The following is a 22686-nucleotide window of genomic DNA, read 5'->3' on the forward strand; positions in this document are numbered from 1 at the left end:
CAACACTATCTCTGCAGTCTGCACTAACAGGCTCCTTTGAAAATGTATGGGTCAAATAGTTAGAATTCTTATATGCAGATTGATGATTAATTTAAATGAAAAGGTTACAGAGACTATTTAGAAGAAACAAGTGTAGACAATTAGGGGGCCTAGTTCATCCTTCTTTGATAAAGTGTTGGTATGTTAGTATGTTTGAGTCAGGTGGAAAATTGGCTGTTTATCATCCATACAACAAAAACAATGTGTAGTAATTTTCCAATTGTACAATTCAATCAATAAGTTAACAGAAGTGTTTGTGTGACTGCTAACTTGATTTTAATTATCGTAATTAAATTATCTTTTAAAAGGGACGAGGACACTTGATAGCGAAATGAAATGTTGCAGCAGGTTAACGTGATCATGGATGGTGCCATGTATTGGCCAATGCAATACATGACTGGCAAGCAACCCTCAAGTGTAAGGCCTATACGTGTATATACATGTGAAGATCTCATTGAAGCTGAAAGTGAATTTTCATTTAGCATGATGAGGAACCAATGATACAGTGACCAGCCAGCCATTGGCTAGAGATGAGAGTGCTCATTTGATGATTCTTGTATTATTGTCCTGATGAGGGCAGGTCACCAGTTTATATTGTCCTGATGAGGACAGGTCATCAGGGAGGCAATGAGTTGCATCCATCCATCCATCCATCCATCCACATGGGATAATTACTGGTGTGATTTATGACCCATTTACCCTAATTATCTCATGCTGTGGTTAATGCACCAATCTACCTGGGCTAAGCTATTTATAGGTCAGGAAGTGGGATTCTAATTGTCAGATTCAAGGCAAAATCTGTCCTACATGTACTTATCAGGCCTGTCAATGATATACAATAATACATGTACAGCTGAACAAGTTGTCTCTATTAATAGTGAAATAATACTAGCAAACATCTCAAAAATATCTTCATGGTGCTATCATTTGTTATTATTTGACAAGATTACCCATTTCATTTTGAACCAATTCTGTTTTATTCCTCTGACAAGACAAACTACTCAAATTTCATTTTTTGGTCATTTTTAATTAAGAAACTATTCATTTTTTAAATGAAACGGCAATCTTATCAAATTTGATGAGTTTCTTGTCATTTTGATGAGAATATCTGATTCATTTTTAAGAGAAATCTATTCATTTTGATGAGAAATCTCTTCCCCATCCGAATACTTTCCCTTGTCAAATTGTACATAATGTACAAGTTTCTATTCAAAAAGGAGTAGATCAGTTTTAAGAGTGTGGGCCTAGGCCTATGCGCCTACATGTATATGCTTGAATTTATTTGGATTCAAACTGGAGACAAAATAATATAACTTTATGCTTTCTAAGATGTAGGACAATGTGTAGGAATTGAATAATGGAGTGTTCACAATTAAAATCAGTTAAAAATATCTGCTGTGTAACATATCGAATCTGCACATAAAGATTTAAACTTGATTCCCCAAAATGTATTACAAGCATTGATAATCTCATCAATGACTTCGCTCAGTACTTCAACTTCACTCAATACTTCACTAAAGATAGTAATCTGATGCATGCACCAATCAACTAATTAGCTAAATGCAAGCCTAGTCTAGCCTATATGACATTTGCTCAACAAATCAAATTTATCAGCTAGATAAAACATTTCACTCTTTCCTGCAAAATGTAGACATGTACTGATAGAGTACGCGACATTGAGTCTGCCTGACTAGTACAATGCAAACAAATCTACAAAAACTTGATTTTTTAAAGAGTACACAAATTAGTCACTTCCTCGTAGGGGTGGTGACCCAAGGAGAAATGATGAAAATGATGAAAACAAATATATGAAAGAAAATAATTTACCGTGAAACCATGCAAAATTTTGTGGGCTTTTTAAAAATAACACTGACATGGCATATGTCACATGGAGACTTGGAGAGCCAGAGAAGCATGCACCCTTTCCTGCAGCACAGGAGAGGACTTCAAAGAAACAGTCCTCCATCCTGTGGAGCCAATTGCACCAGAGTCCCACTGAACACCTAGTGCCCCTCTGGTGCGGTGGACAAGACCTGGGCTAGCAAGCCACAGTGTTGCGCTGGCCTGGCCAACATTTTTCTGCATGTGGATGATGGAATCACACGGGGTGGTTGGGCTTGCAGTCTCTTTGCGATGTAGTATTTTGTAGTACTGAGGATGGACTCAAACCTGCTATTTGTGTATGGAAGGCTCTATGTGCAGCGAAGGCTGAGGCATGTGCTGTGTGCACACGTGCTTGATCTAGCACAAGCCAATTTAATAGGACTAGACGGACAGCTCTTACATAACCATGATAACCATTAATTTAACGCTATGACATTGGTCTCAAAGCTATCAATATTATGATGCTCATCTTCACTTTAATTAAGTTACATTCCTCTTTCCTGTCAAAATATCAGCAGACACCATGTCTGTCTCGCTTCCCTGCTTCACCATAACACAAACACTAGGAGAAACCATCATTGGTTTTCATAGTACACAAATGAGTCATGTGGTATGTTGATAGGGTCATTCCCAGTTTCTCATACTGAAAATCCAGTCTTGGCACACAAAACTATCATAAATCAAGTGGTATCCTTTCAGGTACAATTTTGTACCAAAATAACCCAACAAAGGGTCATAAATCAGTCCAAAATTATAGCGGCTCATGTTTCAATGCAAGGTAGAAGTATAAAGTTTAGTTTCTAACTTTCTATGTCAAAGTTTTCTTTTTTAAAAGAAAACTTTGACATAGAAAATAATTGTAGAGAATAATTGTAGAGAATAATTGTAGAGAATAATTGTGAAAATTAAAAAATTTTCACAATTATTCTCTACAACTTTCTTCATGCAGTCTAACTAAGCTTTCTCTAAAATTCTCCTACAACATGTTTTGGCTGTATGCTTTTTACCCCTCCTCCCCCAAAAAAAATAATGGCATCAAATTGTACCACAGAAACAAACTGGCAGAGGCTGAAAAAATGTTTTTTTCCCTGCAAGCAAACCAGAATTTCCCTCCAGTTTTACCAAATTTCCCTCCAGTATGACATATTTCCCTTATGTAATTCTTTATTTTTTTTGGTCAAAAACCAAAAATTTCCCGGCAATGAGCTTCCCGTATGCCCACTTTTTCCTGCCATGCAAACTGGTTTCCTTTTTCTTATAAATCAGTCAGTTTTGTATCGTCTTCTGTGGATCTCTTTTTGGCTCATTTATTCCTCTGGAGGTGAGCTAACTAAGCAACAAAAATACCTTTGTTGAATTTATATTGATAACCCACCTACACACATGCAAAAAAATCAATTTTTTTAAACAAATCATGCAATTAACCCTAAATGAGGGACCTTCTCTTTGAACTTGCCTCATTGTAGAATTCACTTGGGAAATCAGTGCCCATATAGATGCAAAACTTGCAGGTTCATCCACAGGACAAGTGATGAGGCATGTACAATTGGGAAATATTATTCCTGGTCATTTTTCTTTGACCCAAACTGGTTTGTCTGCCTCCATTGAAACAAGCATATAATTGGATCTTTACAAGTGATACCTTGGAAGTAGTAGCCATTTATATACAAAACAATTAGTAGATATGATTCCCCCCACCACCCCCATCCAACACAAGGTTCCCTCTTTTGTGAGCATGTGCTGTTTGAAAGAAAAATTCATAGAAGTTCATTTTTCATAGAGCATGTTGAGAGGAAACGTTCAAGCAGATAATGCATTTGGCATAGTATTAACTTGACACTGCTCCTTTCTTGCCCTTCATGTACCCTACAACTTAGCTCAAGACTTTTGTCCAGGTCTTGAATAAACATGTGTATCATCCATTACACACATGAACGCATAATAAACGAAAACAGGAACCAATTTTAGCAACACAGTTTCTCAAGTTTCTACCGATTGCAACCTTGGCCCTATCTTGTCAAGTTTTGGGAAAGTTTGTCAACTGAACTGCACAGTGCACATATGGCTTTTAATTTGATCTCTGTATACATCCTTTCCAAAAATAGATAGTAATACAAACTATCATCAAAATATTCTTTTTTTTAATAGATTGACATAATACCAAAACTTGATTTTTTATCTTGCACTAAAAAGGGGATTCTTTAGGTTGTGCATTCTGAAATTATGGGCCATATTACCACTTTTATACTGCAGATATAGATTTGCAGAAATCAATTCTTATACCTTCTGCACAGCCACTATACTTATCAGCTAACTATTAATTTCCATGTTTTAGCTTTTAGCAATGTCTCAAATTTCTTGTCTGATAAGTTTGAGAATCCAGTAGGCCCTAAACAATACTACAAGCAAGATAAAAACCTTACTTGAAAATATATCTTTGTTATGGCAAAATATATGAAAAAATCACAAATGTACATATGTTTCTTTTTCAACGTTCAGCCATGTTTTGTAAATCTATAAAATATAGCTCGCATGTCACTCAAGAAATTGCGTACATTTGATTTCCAACAAATATTATCATAAGGCCTACTGCCTACTACATGAAAACCCAGCTGAGGGTCAAGCCTGATATCCCATCGCACATAATAGCGTAAACTTGGAATTCCACCACGATTTTGCACAGCATGCAGAAACACTATACAAAACATTTAATATTACAAGCTGGGAGATTTCGCATGGATAAAATAGTCCCCGAGAAATGTTTTCTATGTAAATAGTATGAATATGAGCCAAGGGTGTACATTTCCAGGCAAGTTTTAATATTAGGAAGTAAATCTATGGAGCAAGGTGTACATAGTGTGGAGCTGCACAATAAATTGAGTGGTGGTGTAAGATATGAATCGTTCAAATGGTCATAGAATTCTCAAGGATCGGCGTGCTCGAGAACAGGCCCATAACCAGGATTTATTTTTTGGGGGCTGATTCTGAAAAAGTGGACTTTTTTTCAAAATTTGGACCTTTTTGGACTAGGGGAGGATTTTGAAAAAGTGGACTTTTTTCCCAATTTTGGGACTTTTTTTGACCCAAAAGGCATAAATTTTTTAAACTTGCTACACTCATAAATGGGACTTTTTGGGCATTTGAGGACATTTGCATTTGGAGGTTTGAAGTCAATTCTAGAAATACACCTAGAAGCTGTGACCCATCTAGTGGCGCGCGGAATTGAACGGTATTAAATATAATCAAACCGAGGTCATGCGTTAAGGTCAGCAATTGAGAATCACAAAATGTATCATTCACATGGCGGACGGTGGAAGCACTCGAGGACCATTCAAGCAGGGATACGAGACATATCCCTGATTCAAGGATCACTTGGGGGAAATTTTGGAACCATTAAATTTCTTGGGGATAAATTTGGGGACAATTTAGATTAGAATCCATGAGACAGGTTCACACACCACATTTCCCCCAAAGTTTTTGCTCGAGAACCGCATTGCTTGTGCAAAAATCCCTAGTGTGGATGTGCCAATAGGCCCTACTTGAAGAATGATTGAAATGACGACTGATAAGGAACTGGTAAGAATGTAGGAATTGTGATCGATATCTCCAATACAGGAGATGATAAGATTACATTTTTGGTGTGTATGCTGCATCTGTACTGATGACGTAAATTTGATGTCACTTATCTACAATGTGACCAATTGACATATTTAAATTACATCAATTTATGTCACTCATACAGAGGTCAATAGTGCACAGACAAAAACCGGGCTATTCCCACTTGGTCCAATCCCATTTGGTCCAATCCCACTTAGTCCAATCCCATTTGGTCCAAATCCCACTTTGTCCAGACCCAGTTAGTCCAATCTCACTTAGTCCATGTCCCACTTGGGCCATGTCCCACTTAGTCCATGTCCCACTTAGCCATGTCCCACTTAGGTCATTCCCACTAGGGCCATGTCCCACTTAGGCCATGTCCCACTTAGGCCATGTCCCACTAGGTCCATGTCCCACTAGGGCCATGTCCCACTTAGGCCATGTCCCACTCGGCCATGTCCCACTAGGTCCATGTCCCACTAGGGCCATGTCCCACTTGGGCCATGTCCCACTAGGGCCATGTCCCACTAGGGCCATGTCCCACTAGGGCCATGTCCCACTAGGGCCATGTCCCACTAGGTCCATGTCCCACTAGGGCCATGTCCCACTTGGGCCATGTCCCACTAGGGCCATGTCCCACTATGGTTATAATATTTGTGTTTGGTAATTTTCAGTACTTGTTTTAGTTTTCATAGTAGGGCCTATAGTTGTAACGGGGGGCTGATGCAAAAGTGGGTCCTAAATATTTTAATCCGTCTGTAGAGGCTCATTAAAAAATCACCAAAATATTTTCTCGCAGAACATTAGTTTACACTATATTTTCTATGGGGTTGACATACATTTTTCATGGCCAAAAGGGGTCCTGAAAATAATTTTAGGTCCCCTGACCCATAACAAGTGTTTGTGAACGGAAAGATAGTCAATGTCTGTCTTAAGTTCTGTTCTTTGGTATAGGATCACAGTCGTCTAAGTATATCCAGTAATTGAGAATGTTTAAGTTGGTATATAATGTAAAAATGTTATTAACCTGGAGTTTTCATATGCTTTGCATGCTATACCTATTGCATCAGATTAATAATGTTTCAGTATACATAGCTCTGACAACTATTATTTCTAGTGAGATATTAGGTGGGACTGGTTTGTTAGCCTCTAGTTTGTTTATAATGTCAGAAGCATCGTTCACATATAGATTGTTTTGAGTGTATAAGTTTTAATAAATAGTCATAACATGTGGAGATTTTGGATGTAGGTCCATTATGACTAATAATTAGTATATAGGATGTGCATGGAAGAGTAAGTTATCTGGAGGTGGTTTATGGACTTCTGGTAAAAAGCATGTGTAGTACAGTTTGTTCTAATATCAGAGTTATATGGGTCAAGAAAGGCCCCATCATCGTTGATATATTTGGAGTTGTATATATCTACGATATGTGTTATGTACATGTTGAGCTTTATCATGCATTTTTGGGGGGGTTTGATGACTATATCGTGGATATTATATAAAGAGCATTTCTTTCTTTTGTTGCAAGATTTGGCTGTGGTCACGTGAATCTTAGATGACAAATTTTGGTGATTTTTTGGGTCACCGTAGAACAGGGTATCTTTTTTTCATCACCTTATCGTGCATGATAGAAGATACTCTCATTTTTCTTGCAAAATTGGTGTGTGACGATGTGCGTTCGCACAATTTGCAAACCTTAAATGGTCTAGATAATATAATGCGAGCTATGCAAATTACATAGGCCTATGATAAAATGCCACTTTCGTATGATTATGCACATACTTATTATACAAGCCAAAGATCATCATTTATGGGTCATTTCTGTTCATAGTCTCCTGCATTATGTTGGCAAACAGTCCCTTCTTCTCCTTCAGTCTCCATCTCCTTCCTTTGTCCTATTGATTCCTTCTCTTTTCCTTCCTCTGTCTATTCTTCTCCCTTTTCATATTCTTCTCCTTCTACATCATCTCATTTTTTTCCTTTCTGTTCTTCTAAACCTTTTCATCTTTTTATGTACATCTAGGCCTACATGTATGTATGTATGTACGGGTCCAAATGGGATATGGCCTAAGTGGGACATGGCCTAAGTGGGACATGGCCCTAGTGGGACATGGCCTAAGTGGGACATGGACCTAGTGGGACATGGCCCTAGCGGGACATGGACCTAGTGGGACATGGACCTAGTGGGACATGGCCCTAGTGGGACATGGCCCTAGTGGGACATGGCCCTAGTGGGACATGGACCTAGTGGGACATGGACCTAGTGGGACATGGACTAAGTGGGACATGGCCCTAGTGGGACATGGACCAAGTGGGACATGGCCCTAGTGGGACATGGACCAAGTGGGACATGGCCCTAGTGGGATTGGCCGAAGTGGGATTGGACCAAATGGGATTGGACCAAATGGGATTGGACCAAGTGGGAACTGGACCAAGTGGGAATGGACCAAGTGGGATTGGACCAAATGGGATTGGACGAAGTGGGATTGGACCAAATGGGATTGGACCAAGTGGGAATAATCCCAAAAACCTGATTCCATCTACTGAAAGAGTGCATGTAGTTGCATCAAATCAAGAATGCAATGCTCAGGATAGTAGCAAATGCTCTAACAACAATATTTTTATATTGGAAAAACAGGACACAAATGTCTTCATAGCAGACAGTGCCAGATGCCAAACTTTTGCTTTGGTCTTTCTTTTCCTTTCTAAATTTCTTGAAATTTCTGTAATTTACCCTTCTTCAGTTCATTTTAATCCTGGATCTAGTCCTTTGTTTTAAATTTTGTTTAATAATTTTTCTTCAGCATCCATCGTGGAATTAAAAGATTTGATGCTGAGGCAGATCCAGGATTTCTAAAATGATGGAACCGTCCGACCGAGGTGTCTAAATTGGTAAAAAGATGGATCAAGTGGCTAATATAATCCTCAACCAGGCTGCATTTGCATGATTTAGCCGTCAAAAGAGGGGGACGCTAAGGCTCCCATTAATTGGCCCCCCTGATCACACAACTTTTGAAATCAACTAAACCGTTAGGGGTGGTGCAATAATTATGTGTACCCCCGGGGGGGTGAATTCTCAAAATGGTCTGCCAAAAATCGCTTGCCCCCCCCTCTGGCCGTGCCAAAAAATCTTTGCCCCCCCTTTCGATGTGCCAAAAAACCTTCGCCCCCCCCCTTTTGATGTGCCAAAAAATCTTTGCCCCCCTTACACATGCAAGATTTTGGGGAACCCGAATTTAAAACCTTAAATTGTCTTATCATATAGTGCGAAAGCCCTTGTGAGCAGGAAATTTTGCATATTTGAACGTGTTCCTAACGTTTTCCTCGCCTTTTAGGGCGTAATATAAGAAACGGTGCCCAAAATATCTGTGCCAAAATTGCTTGCCCCCCCTTTCGACCTGCCAAAAATCGCTTGACCCCCTTTTGACCTGCCAAAAATGCTTGCCCCCCCCTTTGGCCTGCCAAAAATCTTTGCACCCCTATAATTCACTTTCGGGGTACACATAATTATTGCACCACCCCTTAACTCTGATATTTAGCAAACTCGCCATTTTGTTTTGCTCCATGCAATGGACTGCATTGAGTGCATTCATCATGTTTATGAATCATTGAATTCAGTGTTTGTGTTCATAGCACCAACACCGAAAATGACATTTGATATGTTGACAATTCTTCCCTCAAGTCAAAGGTCATGAGAGATTTGAGTGAAGCAAATTGCCAGGGAAATGTTTGTGCAAAAACATATGGAATTGGACAAACATCTGTTTCACTGTGCATGTTGACAAACTTGAAGATCAGAGGGTCACACCATGGAACTCTGATTGGGATGAGAAAATTAATTGTGCTACATTTATGTTGAAATATTCCTTACTTTTCTTCAACATTGTTGGGTTTTTAATACAACACAATTTTGTAAATGATGAAAAAAATTCATATTACAGAATGCTTATACAAAGGTTCATAACTCTGAAAAATAAATAATTGGGGAGCTATATTAAAGCTTTTGGAAATGGTCTATAACTCTGGAAATGAATACTAAGGCCTATGACTTTAGTGTTTTGAATATTGGTGCAGAAAAAACAGCATAAAAATTATAATAATTAAACACATGTTTTGGGTGAATTTTATAACTATTTATGAAGAACAATCATTTGAATGAACTGTGAAAAGGTAATTGTAGTATGTTTTCTCTTACCTGCATAAAGATCATCCTACGTGAAAATTGTAATGACTTGCGTTGCGCATTGGGATTGGGATTTCGTGCAACTTTCAATATTGTAACTTGTGCGTAGGACATAATCAGGTTTAAAACTGTAGTCCCTAAAATCGGATAAGTGCAGGGGATAGGACAAATATTTGTGCATGTTAAAAACAATGGGGGGCGGGGGCAAGGAATTTTGGAGGTGCAATTTCATTGTATACTTTAACCTTATCTTTTATACACACATTAAATATATTACAAAGAAATAGAATCCAGATACTTACCAAAAATATTAAATATAATTCCAAATATAAAACACATTCCACACACAATACCAATTGAAATTTCATAGTTAGTATCTATCTGCCCGCATTGAAGGGGCCATGGTTAGCGCCACATCTGTTGTGTCTGGGGGCAACACAGGCCCTCCTGTTCCAGGCATGACTGGACCGGGGTCGATGTACGTACGCACCGTTGTGGTATGAGGTACCTGAAATATAGCTTTTGACACGGCCACAATTTTATGTGTTGTCACAATTTTATGTGTTGTCAGAGGGCGCAAGTGTGGCGGTAGAGTCGTCATGAGGTCTAGTTTCACACACACAAGATAACTTTTCCTTTTGTAAAATTGGCTTGCACTTATGTTATAATTCCAAAGACATCTGTTGTACGGGTCATCAGGCCATCATGATATTGATCTCTATTTAGGTGCTGATATCAAACAGACAGTAGTAGATTGAAGTGATCCACTGCCGATGATGACACAACTCAAATGACCGGTTTGCTTGCAGTGTTAGGTCAGCGGCGAGGCAATGTTAACCATGTGTTGCAGACAACATACTAGACTCAATAGACTATCAGCAGTTGAAGACCTGTATGCATGATAAAGAAAGACAGGAAAAGGAAGTTACACATTAATGGATATGAATTGACCAAACATTTGGTTACCTGTCTATGTATTGGAGCAGGTGTTGAAACATAACATAATTAGTATAATCCAATGTTCCACATAGTTTGATGGAAAATAACAAATGACTGGATACTGAAAGTGAAAACTATTAATACAGTGCAAGCACAGATGGAAGATCCAGAGTCTAAAGTGGTTCCAACACATACAGACTATTCACCAACAGACAAAGTCCATAATCATCTGTTAATGGAAAGCCAATCTTAAATTATGCACAGTTGCGCACAAAAAACACTCCGCCCATTATGCGCCTGTTACCAAAGCACAGTCTTGACATCTTTTGCATAGGCCATAATGTATAGGCACTATAGAGCTGAAAATAAACCATATTTACAGCACCGTGATAGCCACAGATAACCGTGATTTGTTAGCCATGCATTATCAAATCATCAGCCCCCATGAATATGCGAGAATTCTCTGCATACAAAGCACAGGGACTTAGCCTGTTGGTGAATGATACTTTTTCATCTGTGGGTAATGGGCTCCACTCTTTTCTACTGCTCTTTGTAATCTGCATGTGATGGAAGATTTTAGTCCTACCTGATGGAGTAACAAACCATGCAGATCAACAGGAACAATGTAAAGTCATGGCAAGATAAACTTACAAATATATTTACCAGCAGGCAGAAACAAGTGCAATATTTTCTCCTTCTGTACTTCACAGTGTCCATACCACTAATGCACTTACAGATATTCTTCGTGGAACGTTTATGTGGTTGCTAGTTGGATGTGGGTTGATCAAAAACAAACAAGTCTGCTTTCACAAACCACTGTTGTTGCTTTATAGAGTGTAAAGTTTCAACTACCAGTTTTGAGGTTACTACACTTTAAATTCAGATTATCAATTTTGATTGACTCAACCCAGATTATCACACAATGATTATCACCCACAGTACAAATATCAACACTATAATTCTTGTTACATGGGAAGTCAAACAGTTGCCCACTCTTACCTCATATCCCTGCTCCAACGGACATTTCTAATGAACTCAAAAAGTTCATTTGAATTCAAAAAGTTCATCCCATACTGATCTTAATTTGTACAGTCATTTGATAAAGCCCATATCATTTCATTCATAGCATGCTTGTGTTATTTGTTTAGTTACTTGCACATGTAAAGCAATATGTCAATAAAATATTATGAAATGAAATTTACTCATGTCAGTAGTATTTACTCAACCTTGCACAGAGCAAATACAAGGAATAGTTATGGTGGCAATGATCGGTAAATTAGACCCATATAAACTGGTAAGTTGATTTCATGTTGTTCTTCAGTTTTTGATCAATGAGCAATTCAATATTACAACTATAAACATAGGCGGCTACCCTCCTATTTTATGAGTGTGGGGGTGTAAAAGGTGCTGATTAGTGAGTAATCTTTTAATCAACTTGTCTATAATTAATACTTTTGAATCTTTGTATGGCCTATATGACATCATAAACTGAACCCAACTTTACTTTCTTGCACTTTTGATATAAATCACCTCAGAAATCATCCAGTGAGCATGGCCAGTGGCATAGCATCATAGGTGTAGGGGCAAAATTGAGAAAATCCAATAGGAAATTGCCAAAAATGGCTTGTGCCCCCCCATCAGACCCAGTGCCTCCCCAATTGTTGGTGCCACCTCAATATGATGACTCATGCTGCGCCACTGAGCATGGCCAAGACTACCACATCAAAACGCAACTATATCATCTACCTAATTTGTAGATTTATGTTATAAAAGGTCATTAAACTATAAATGGTTGTCATTTTCAAAAGGATCTAAATGACTAAATCTAATGTTGAATTTGGAAGAAGCAGACAACAAAACTGATGGGTACCATACTAGCATATTACCGGTAATCATTTTGATACACCCTGTATCCAAACATATTTAGACACATTTTGTTCTTAACAATGTCCATATCCACTACATGTACATCCCATCTATTCTACAGATTCTCTTGCACGGGATTCTAATTAGAGGAAAACTAGCAAGCTTCTCAGACATACACAAGAGATTTAATAATGGTTGAGATCCACGCTGCTTGACCAGACAAGCCGTATATTGCAGTACTTGAATCTGACTATTTATATGTATTTAGGCTAACTAAAAACAACTTGTGTTATTAGAAACTTCAGTATGTTCTATAATCCATAAATAATTGGCAATTTTCACATCTGTATACTTTCACTTATGCCAGTTTTACCCTGACATTTTTTGCTAGAAATTTGCAAGAAGTTTTACGTTACTGAAATTTGCACTATCAAACATTTACAATGCACTAATTTGCCATTCATGAACTACTAATATATACAAACAAATTTGAGTGAAAAATTGTTGAATAACACACTCACTTACAATTTTTTTCAAACAGAAATCCATAGATTGGTGACACAATTGAAGTAAAAAAGAAATTGAAATCTATATATTGCCGGGTGTGAATGCATCAAAAGTATAAGTACCGCCAATGGCTGCCTCTTGCTACTTCTTGTGCATCAAATAAAGACTTGAGATTTGTTGAAACAGTATGTTTCAGTGTGGTTCCTACATCATAGCACCTGCTCAACAGGTCACACATGAAACCATTTCAAGATCAATGCCCTTTCCCAAACTTAGAAATTGAAGTTAATAAGTTTAAAATTCCAAATCACATTACATCATTTTCAACCCTGTTTCTGATTGCCGGAAAGCTGATTGCATTTGCAATAGCACAGTGGCGTGTGCAGCACATTGAAAGTGGGGGGGGGCAGGTTGTTCAGTTCCCCCGAATGGAGTCTGATTAGGAGCAAATTTTGACGTTTTTAACGTTTTTCCCCGAATGACCAACAAAAGTGGGGGGCCATGGCCCCCTGCCCCACCCTTTGCGCACGCCACTGCAATAGCAGTTTAATATAATTTGTTCCAAGTCTGTGGGTAATTTACACTACATGTAATTTATGTACCACCTAAATTCTTAAACAGGCGAGAAGATGCATGCAATTTCATGTCAGTTCATGCCTGTGTTCTATCTATTAGACAATTTCAGAATGGGTTGTGAGTACCGCGAAAGTAGTAGCCGATGTTATTTTTAGTTTTATATATGTGCCGTATGGCATTTTGATAACATGCATGAGTCTATCAATGTTGCATGATTGTGTTCCCACAGGTTGGCTAATTTATTTGCTGGGTGATTTCTGTTCAATCTGTAAAGCCATAAAATGAATCGAAAATTACCAAAAAATTAGGTTAATGGTGGCTAGAATCATTATGTCTGTTTAAGATTGACAATTGCGCCTCGTTATTCCACTTACAGTATCTCTCGTGTTCTATCAAATGATAGATAAATGGCTGGGAATCAAAAAATACTTTTATTCTCTTAGTGGAAATTCATCTTCATCATTGATGGACAGGAATATCAGGAAAGGTATCAGGCTTGAGAAACACAAATCAATTCCATTATCTTACCATTTGATAGCAAATCATGCTTAAATACATGAAATGTTCAGAGCAGCTGTAATACAGTGCATCCCAACACATATGAAATGCACTTGTCATAGCATAGCATGATCACACATGCATACCAAGTACTTGTGAAAACACGGAGGATGACACCATCTTTATAAACTCTATTTCAGTTTGATCGAGTAAAAGGCACATACATTTGTTGATTATCAAGACGGCTTAAAGGCATGAGTAAACTGTACAAGTCTCTCACTACTTAAAAGATTTTGTTCAACATTATGCTGGGAAGCGATCAAGCAAAATGAGTAGATGGCAGTAAAACTGATCAGATATGGCAAACAGTATTCACCTTTGTTTGCATACCATTAACTTTAAGTGGAAGCCCCACCAGAGTAGTTCTTCTGGGGTGAACCAAACCTGCTTGGTTATCAAATTAATCTGTGACTAGGTCATCTCTGAATTTGTCAGGTGCTAGTTGATGCAATAACATTAAAACATCAATTAGCACCTGTCAAATTCAGAGGTAACCTTGTCACTGATTAATTTGATAACCAGGCAGGTTTGGTTCGCCCCAGAAGAAATGCTCTGGTGGGGCTTCCCCCGTAAGCAATATGATAATTACCAATCTCAGGACATATTTAGTGATAACAAATTTTGTTAGGGGGGGTTTGACCTAAAATCTAAAATTAGGAGATTATGGCCCAAAATTGTAGATTTTTGGCACTTTTTTGTGCCTAACCTGGGTGGTGCAGGGTAAAAGCAAAAGTTGAAGAGGTAGATTCTTGGATTCTCACTCTTCTCTACCCTGCAAAATTTTACAAAACTTAGTATATTTTGACAGGGTTTATTTAGTAATTTGATGTTTGACCTGAACTTGACTGGCACATTTTTGAACTTGAAATATATATACATGTAGGTATGCCAAATTTGTGTTGATATCTATGCAAGGACAAGGCCATGAAAAGGATAAACACTGATGATATTAAATGATGATAACACTACATGTATGGAATATTTCCCACTGTATAAATAATGCAAATGTCAAGCACAAATGCTATAATTTCAGCTTATCTTCAATTCGAAAGTGCTATAAGTGGAGTGGGTGAAGATAAAGACAAAGGGGGTACCTGTAGTATAGGCCTATAGTGCAGAAGAAACTTGACACAGAATGTAAAAAGAGGTGGAAGAAGTGGAAAGGATGATGAAATAGAGGAAGGAGGTTGAATCAAGAGAGCAACATGAGACAGATGATGAGGAAAATGTGGAGGAAGAGGAGGAGGAGGAGAAGGAGGAAGAGATAGAGATCGAGGGAGAAGGTGAAGAGGAAGAAGTAACATTTCAAGGTAGAGTTTGAAGCTTTTTCTTCAACTCCTAAACCATAATTCAGGTGAATTTTCATGTCCAGAACCAAATCATTGCAAAGTGCTATAAGCAATTACCTTCCTCCATCTCCAGCCAATTCCGGATAGGCAGCATTGCATGAGATAGGTAATCTACTAAAAAGCATAGGCAGACATAAAGACATTCAATATGTGTGCTGTTGACCAGTCATGCTTCCATGAATGCTAACTAATGCCTAATGATATTCTATTTGACAGCTTTCTCCTTCGCTTCAAATTTGTGTTTACTTTAACAAAATGCCAGTGACCATCGGGATCTATTGCAATGATCGTCAAATTAATATTTAAATTTTTTGAAATATAAATCTAATGATACCTGTAATGTCTGATTTTCTGACCTGAGAATATCAAATAGTTTCTAAAAACTTATCACGAAAAGTCAAAAGCGGAAACAGGCAAGCACGGACATCATTAAAGTATGTTTGCTGCGAGGGACAGTTTGCACTTTTGTCTCTGATTCCACTTCCTGAATATAAAATGCTTGCATTCTTTACCATTTATTGACCAAGTAAGCATGGTAAGTAGACCATTCACTTGACCGTTTCTGGGCTAAAACAGCCAGAATTGGATCAGATTGCTGTTCTGTCAATGTCCTGAATAAGTGTGCAACTTATCACATCATCAAGTAAAATTCTAAGATAGTTTTCAAGATTTCCAAGACTAGATTTTACAATGATGTCACTAAGAAAAGCTCATCATGACTAATGCATACTTAAATTTACGGAACAAAGGGTAAATGCAATAATTTTAAAGCCAAATAAAAACTTGTTTCAGAATTTTCAGAAAGTTTTAGCACATCACTTTTCCCCCCATTGCTTTGATGATTTTTTGCTTTTTTGTTTTTGCACACTCAAAAAAATAATTCACAAAATTTGGCGCATCTACTGCTGTGATGTAATACAAATTGGAAGATAACTCCTATCAAATGACAGATCTGCAAGAAATTTTATGCACACAAATAGTTTGTAATCATAGGTAAAAAAATCTCAACTTTTTGTAGTAAGTGAAGGACGAGGCTATGGATCACGAAATGCCCTTAAAAATGAATGTCAAGAAGTATGTATAATGCAAAGCACTGCAGACTGAATATCAAGAAAACAGGAAATCTGTACAACCAAAGTATTCACTAAGCAGGTGCATTTACTCAAATAAGTCGCTTTCTTCTCCAAGTTCTTGCCACAAAAATGAAATTTGAACGAATGTTGAGGAAAAGCAAACAAATATTTAATAGATATAATAGGTTTAATTTCTTTAAAACATGGTATAAATAATGCTTATATTAAATCACATCCCTTTAATTTGCGACAAACTCCATGTTTTAATATTATTCATTAGATATGAATGCACAGCTGTTCTGACTGAGAATGATTGAAAATAAGCAATCCTAAGCTGTAGGGATCTACTGTGTTGGCTCCTGCAGACATTTGGCATTTATTTTGAGCATTGATTGAAAAAAATTGTCTATAATTTCTATAAATAGTATATCTTTATTTTATTCCCAAGATTTTCATGCAATTTTAATATAAAAGTTTGTTGAACCAGGGAGGTGTCAGAACTTGTACATTGTAATCAAATAGTGCTATATTGCTGTATGGCAATGATTCATTGCATCACATGATTTACAAAAGCATTTTGTGATCCACAGCCTCATCTCCTACCTTTTTGTGTCCAAACTATTTCTTGCAGATTCCTTTAGGGGCCGTCCATAATTTTCGCAATTTTCACTTACGTACAAAGCATACGTAACTTTTTACCCCCCTCCCTCCCTCGAGTTATGTACAAATAAAATGGCGAAGGATTTCCACGAGTAGGCCTACTACTAATAGCAAAATTGAGGTGTTGGGTTGGGGTTGGGGTTAGAGTTTAAGTTTGATTAGGTTTAGGGTTAGTGTTATATTAGTGTTCCAGGAGGACAGCTGGTTCTGGATTAATATTTTTACAGAAATAAAGGTGAGAAGTGCTGAAAAAAACTTCTTTTTCAAACCATATTTTCATGAAAACGAAAGCCATCAATAAATCAAAATATAAGCATAAAATGCAGCCCGAATTGAACTTGAACTAAATGACTAATGCACTCCAAAATCTGATGATCATCCTATACTCTCTTTTCCACTAAGAACCCCCGGGATCACATCATACACAATGGTATATATAGGGGGAGAACTAGGGGGACATCCCTTTGGCATGTTTGGTGTACTAGTATGCTCTTGCAATTAAATTGTGTGGGTCAGTTTCATGTCTTTTGTCGCAACAGTGACAATCCACACTAGAGCCTTTGCTGCCATTGATCCTAGCGCAAATACTTCTTTAAAAGTATTTTGGTCTGAAATAAATTAAGCATAATGTAAAATAGGACCACTGTGCATATTATTAGACTCAAAATTAAAAATAAAATCATTGTTTGCATGGCATGTTATAAAAATTGTTAAAACGAATTGAACAATATTATTTTAGGTCAATTGGTTACTTATGAATAAAATATTGGAAAATGCCACAATTTTTCACTTTCATTTTTTTTAATTGCTCAAACAAATCGCCATTTTTCTTACGTACACCTGCCCAGGATTTTTACCCCCTCCCTCCCTCTCACGTACGCTTTGTACGTAAGTGGAAATGGCGAAAATTATGGACGACCCCTTACTTGGCAAAAATATTGTCAAATTTTGTATTTATGTTCTGTTATAAAACAAAATGACAAGGCAGTGGGGCAGGACTCTGGTACAGTGTGTATGTTCTTGCAAAAACATGTTCTCCATTAATCATAATTCCAATTCATTTTTCTGCCACTCTGTGCTACACAAAATTAACACTATAAAGCATTTGCTTAAAAAGTCACAGCTCTCAACCTGAAAAGCATTCAACCCATACAGACTCACATTACTCATCACAGAAAGACCTGTCTTGGTGCCATCAAGCAACTGTCACTTCTGTCTTCTTGACTCTCCATCTGAGATATGTGACCAACAGTCACAACATTGAACAGCCCTCAGCTAGATATTCCAGGTCTCATTAAATTTGACCCTTGTAACCAACACATATAAACACACACGAATTTAAAACCACATCATCATTGTTGTTTCACCTTGATCACTCGATACTCGAAAATCCTCACTCAAAACATGAAAATCCTCACTCAATACTCAAAATCCTCACTCGAAACACAAACATCCTCACTCGATACTCAAAATCTTCACTCGAAACTCGAAAATTATCACTCAAACTCAAAATTATAAGCAACACATATCAGATTTAGCTCCTCTAACACATAAATTCTATGGAGCCGTCAGCATGGTCAGCAGTGTAATACACATAATCATGCATAACTCACAAATGTCATAAAAAAGAGGATGCTAAGATCATGAAATACTCAGATTTAAACTTCAGGTCTCCTATTTATATTTGAGTTCTCTCACATCCCTGTCTTTCCTATCTACATCTATTCAGTATGAGCCCAGGTCCCAGGGGGGTCACTCCCATTGTGGCCTGTACACCATCCGCGATAATAAAAACATGTAAAAGGGTCGTTTTTTAGTGAGTAGGCACGATCGCCATAAAACGTGTTTAGGTGTCAAAAACATGAAAAATTGGAAAAAGGGTAGCAAAATTGCAATTGCTAAATACGCTGGAAATGAAATTTAGGGTATGAAATTTGATGTAAGGAATAAAATCCCTGTTTAGGGTGTGAAAACAGGCGCGTGTTACCTGTTTAGGGTATCGTTTTAGCCAGGGTTAAATCCTTGTTTAGGGTGCTTTTCAAAAGTTGATTATCGCGGATGGTGTACATGCCACAATGTGAGTGACCCCCCGGGGCCCAGGTATTTGGGCTAGGCCTCTCTTCCCCCAAATCCAAACAACAGAACCATACACACTCAGGTTCAAACAACATACATCATGCAAGTAAAACCAGGGATGGTAAAACAAAGCCAAGTGCAAATCAAGTTGTCAATGTAACCTGCAATACAACTTTTAATTTTACACACATGACTAGCAATGAAATGAGATCTTATGTCTCATCATTTAGTTACCTCACAGATGAAATGACACTAATTGGCTATCACTTGCCTTCTAATGTACAGAAATTAACAACTAATTGAATTGTGTCCGAGATAATGAGTGAATCACAGTGACTTAGGCTACGGTTACAGGTGATTCCCATCAAAGCAAGTATGGCAATCATTAGTAATAAACTCAATTTGTTATATATTTTCTTTGAAAACCAGGCATCAAATTGACATTTTTGCAAATTTACAAGTACTGGGTGTCTTATAAATTTAAACTCCGATTGTGACTCAAGTATTTCAAATTTTTGGCTAAGATTTTAGTATGTCATGATGAGCAAGACGAACTGTTAAGGAATCTATGAAGAATGCATCAAATGAGAAGTCAAGAACATGGCCTGAGGAGGAAAGGATTCACATACTTGTAGACCCCTTTCTCATTCACATGCCTGTAAATAACTGAGATTTTCTTTCAGTATCATACTCAGCAACAACAGATCCCGACAAATTTATGCCACATTATTATTTGATTAATTTAGCTTCATCATATAAGACTTGACTCCGTAGCAGTGGGGAAAATCAATATCCATTTATTTATTTTTGTCAACAAAAAATTTGCTAACAGAATTTTTTTTTCTACAAAAATTTGCCCCAAAAGACCCTTCAATTGAAAATGTTTGCTTGTACTTGCCTGCTGAATTCTTGCTGGCACCAAACGACCCATGGTTCGATGGTTCTGGTTAAAGTGGCAGGCCATAGAAAAACAAATCTGCTGACACCAAATGACCTTTGGATCAAAGGTTCTGGTCAAAATGGCTTGCCATAGAGAAAAAAAATCTGCTGTCACCAAATGACCCTTGGTAAATAGTTCAACAGTTCTGGTCAAAATGGCATGCCATAAAAAATTATTTTATTTATCTATTTTTGAGGGGGGGGGGAGAACCCAGATACTAGGATACTATCGAATTTGTACAATCACATCCATACCTGGAGACTGGCCCCACAATCCAAAACATTGTTTTATTAGAGCTCATTCACACACACCACTTCACTGATCTTTGCCAACACACATGATTTATGAAGAAACATGTGGGAACTGCGGCTGAAGATAAAACATATACGATTTCAATCATTCATAAACCATACTTTCTTCAAAATAAGCAAACAACTTTAAATAGCAAGAACTAATCACTGCTAACCAATATTCTAGTTCTAAAACTGAAATTCATTGTATCATTCCTATTCACCACACACAAATAGGACCAGGTATACAATGCGCTAACCCCTCCAGCCCAAGTCCTTATTAGGTCTAAACAAACCTTGTTCAACAGTAGCAGTATGAACACCTTGGGGCAACTTTGTTTCTTTCTTTCCTGTTTCATTTTAGTACTGCATATTTCCTGAATAGATCTCGGGGTGAAAACGTATCGTGTGTCCATCAATTTTTCGCTTCAAGTTTGTGAGCTTCGATGTTCAAGGTGCCTGCATGCGTTGAATCTGTTTCTTTAAAGGAATGTCCTGAATTGGAAATGATTTGTAATGTGTATTAATATGATGTGTGGCGTGTTGCAAAAACGTGCCACTGAATTTAATATTGGACTCTATTTATATACGGCGTGCATCTCCCTGCATGGGTCAACTTTACGTTGAAGGATTTGCATTTGTGTTCAGGTTATGTGACATTGTAAAAGATAAATAAATAAACAATAAATGTAAGCTTTTTCAGTAAACATCATGTTTCCTCATAATAAATATAATTAAATGGGCATAAATATATCTGATAAAAGTATCTTTTAAGTATATCTACTGGATTTGGAACCATAAGATGCAAATAATTTTGAAACTATTTAACAGTTTTTGCATTAAAATTGACTCTATTAGTAAGTATATGACATAGTATTCCATCACTATATTGTATCACATTCACTATACGGCCCTTGAATTTTCCTGTTTCCCGTCACCCGCACGCTATGAAATTTCGACCACATTTGTGAACCAAGAATCCGAAGAAAAAAAAATCAATATTTGGTAAAATTGCATTCTTAAAAGAATATTTTTTCAAAATATTTTATTATTCTTCTAAATGAAAACAGGGCGCAAAATCAGTATGGAAGTAGGGAATAAACAATTCAGTCTTTGGTGGTCCCCTATTCATTTCGCTAGCTTGTAGTGTCTTATTTGCATACAAGCTCTCGCATATATGGGTGGCGCCAATGGGGTTAATTTTTGTGAGAAATGTAAATTGCCAAAATAATGAAAAAGTTGCCTCATTACGAGTTGAAAAAAAAAGTGGCGGGAAACAGGAAATCGAGTTTCAAGGGCCTAAAGTTAACAGTTCTCTCCCCATCCCATTGCTTGCTCTTCATCCCCATCCTCCTCCCACTCTCTGCATGCTTTTAGCACATTTCTTGATTTTCTACTCTCAGTTTCACTTCATTACACCTAGCTGAGAACATTTTGTATTCAATGTCTTCACATACTACATGTATACTGGCAAGGCTTGAAGACACGATGCGCACACTCTACATATTTCTCATTCAATCTTCTGTCAATTGAGGTCCCCTATTTAACTGTATAGGCACTTCAGTAATACTTTTTCACCTGATTTTGATTTTTGTACAATGTAAGTCTTTTATTTGTATGTGTAGGGGTGTGCATGGATGCACTTATTTTCATTATTTAGACGACAAAAAAACAACAACATTGTCCTACAAGTCCGACCCACCCAAATTGTCTGTTTTTGAGAGTTTAAAAAAGAATTTGTAGTCAGCATGTAAAATCAGACATTTATTTGTTAAGAATTGATTTTTAAAATATTGGACAAGACATACCGTAGTCCAGTCCAATATTTTAAAACTCATAGCAAGACCAACAAATTGGGCGTTAAGCATCCAATTTTATCATTATTATGTTTTGAATCCAATATTTTCACACATTTGAATTCCTCAAAACTTAATAATGGTAGTTGAGTTTGACGAAAATTGTTGTATACATGTAAAATTAGCTGTTTTAGGCAAAAAGTAGATTTATTTTGACTAAAAAAGGCGCCACAACACCTAGCTACACCAGTTTGCTAAAAAACACCCAGAAAACGCCCAACAGCAGAACAGACCGACCACTCGAAAAGTCTGTCCGCCCATAGAACAGGGTTTTTTTGTCGCCTTATTCAAA

General features: G+C 37.3%; 1 protein-coding gene across 1 annotated transcript in view; it reads right to left on the reverse strand.

Moving 5' to 3' along the window:
• Nucleotides 1–22686, reverse strand: part of LOC140151095 (transmembrane protein 198-like) — a 108611-nt gene that overhangs the window by 32050 nt on the left and 53875 nt on the right. The window contains 1 exon segment of the mRNA XM_072173310.1: nucleotides 10007–10594. Within this exon segment, the coding sequence (XP_072029411.1) occupies nucleotides 10007–10043 (37 nt within the window). The 5' untranslated portion in view covers nucleotides 10044–10594.

Source organism: Amphiura filiformis, chromosome 4 (genome assembly GCF_039555335.1).
Source record: "Amphiura filiformis chromosome 4, Afil_fr2py, whole genome shotgun sequence".
Classification (NCBI taxonomy): Eukaryota; Metazoa; Echinodermata; class Ophiuroidea; order Amphilepidida; family Amphiuridae; genus Amphiura; species Amphiura filiformis.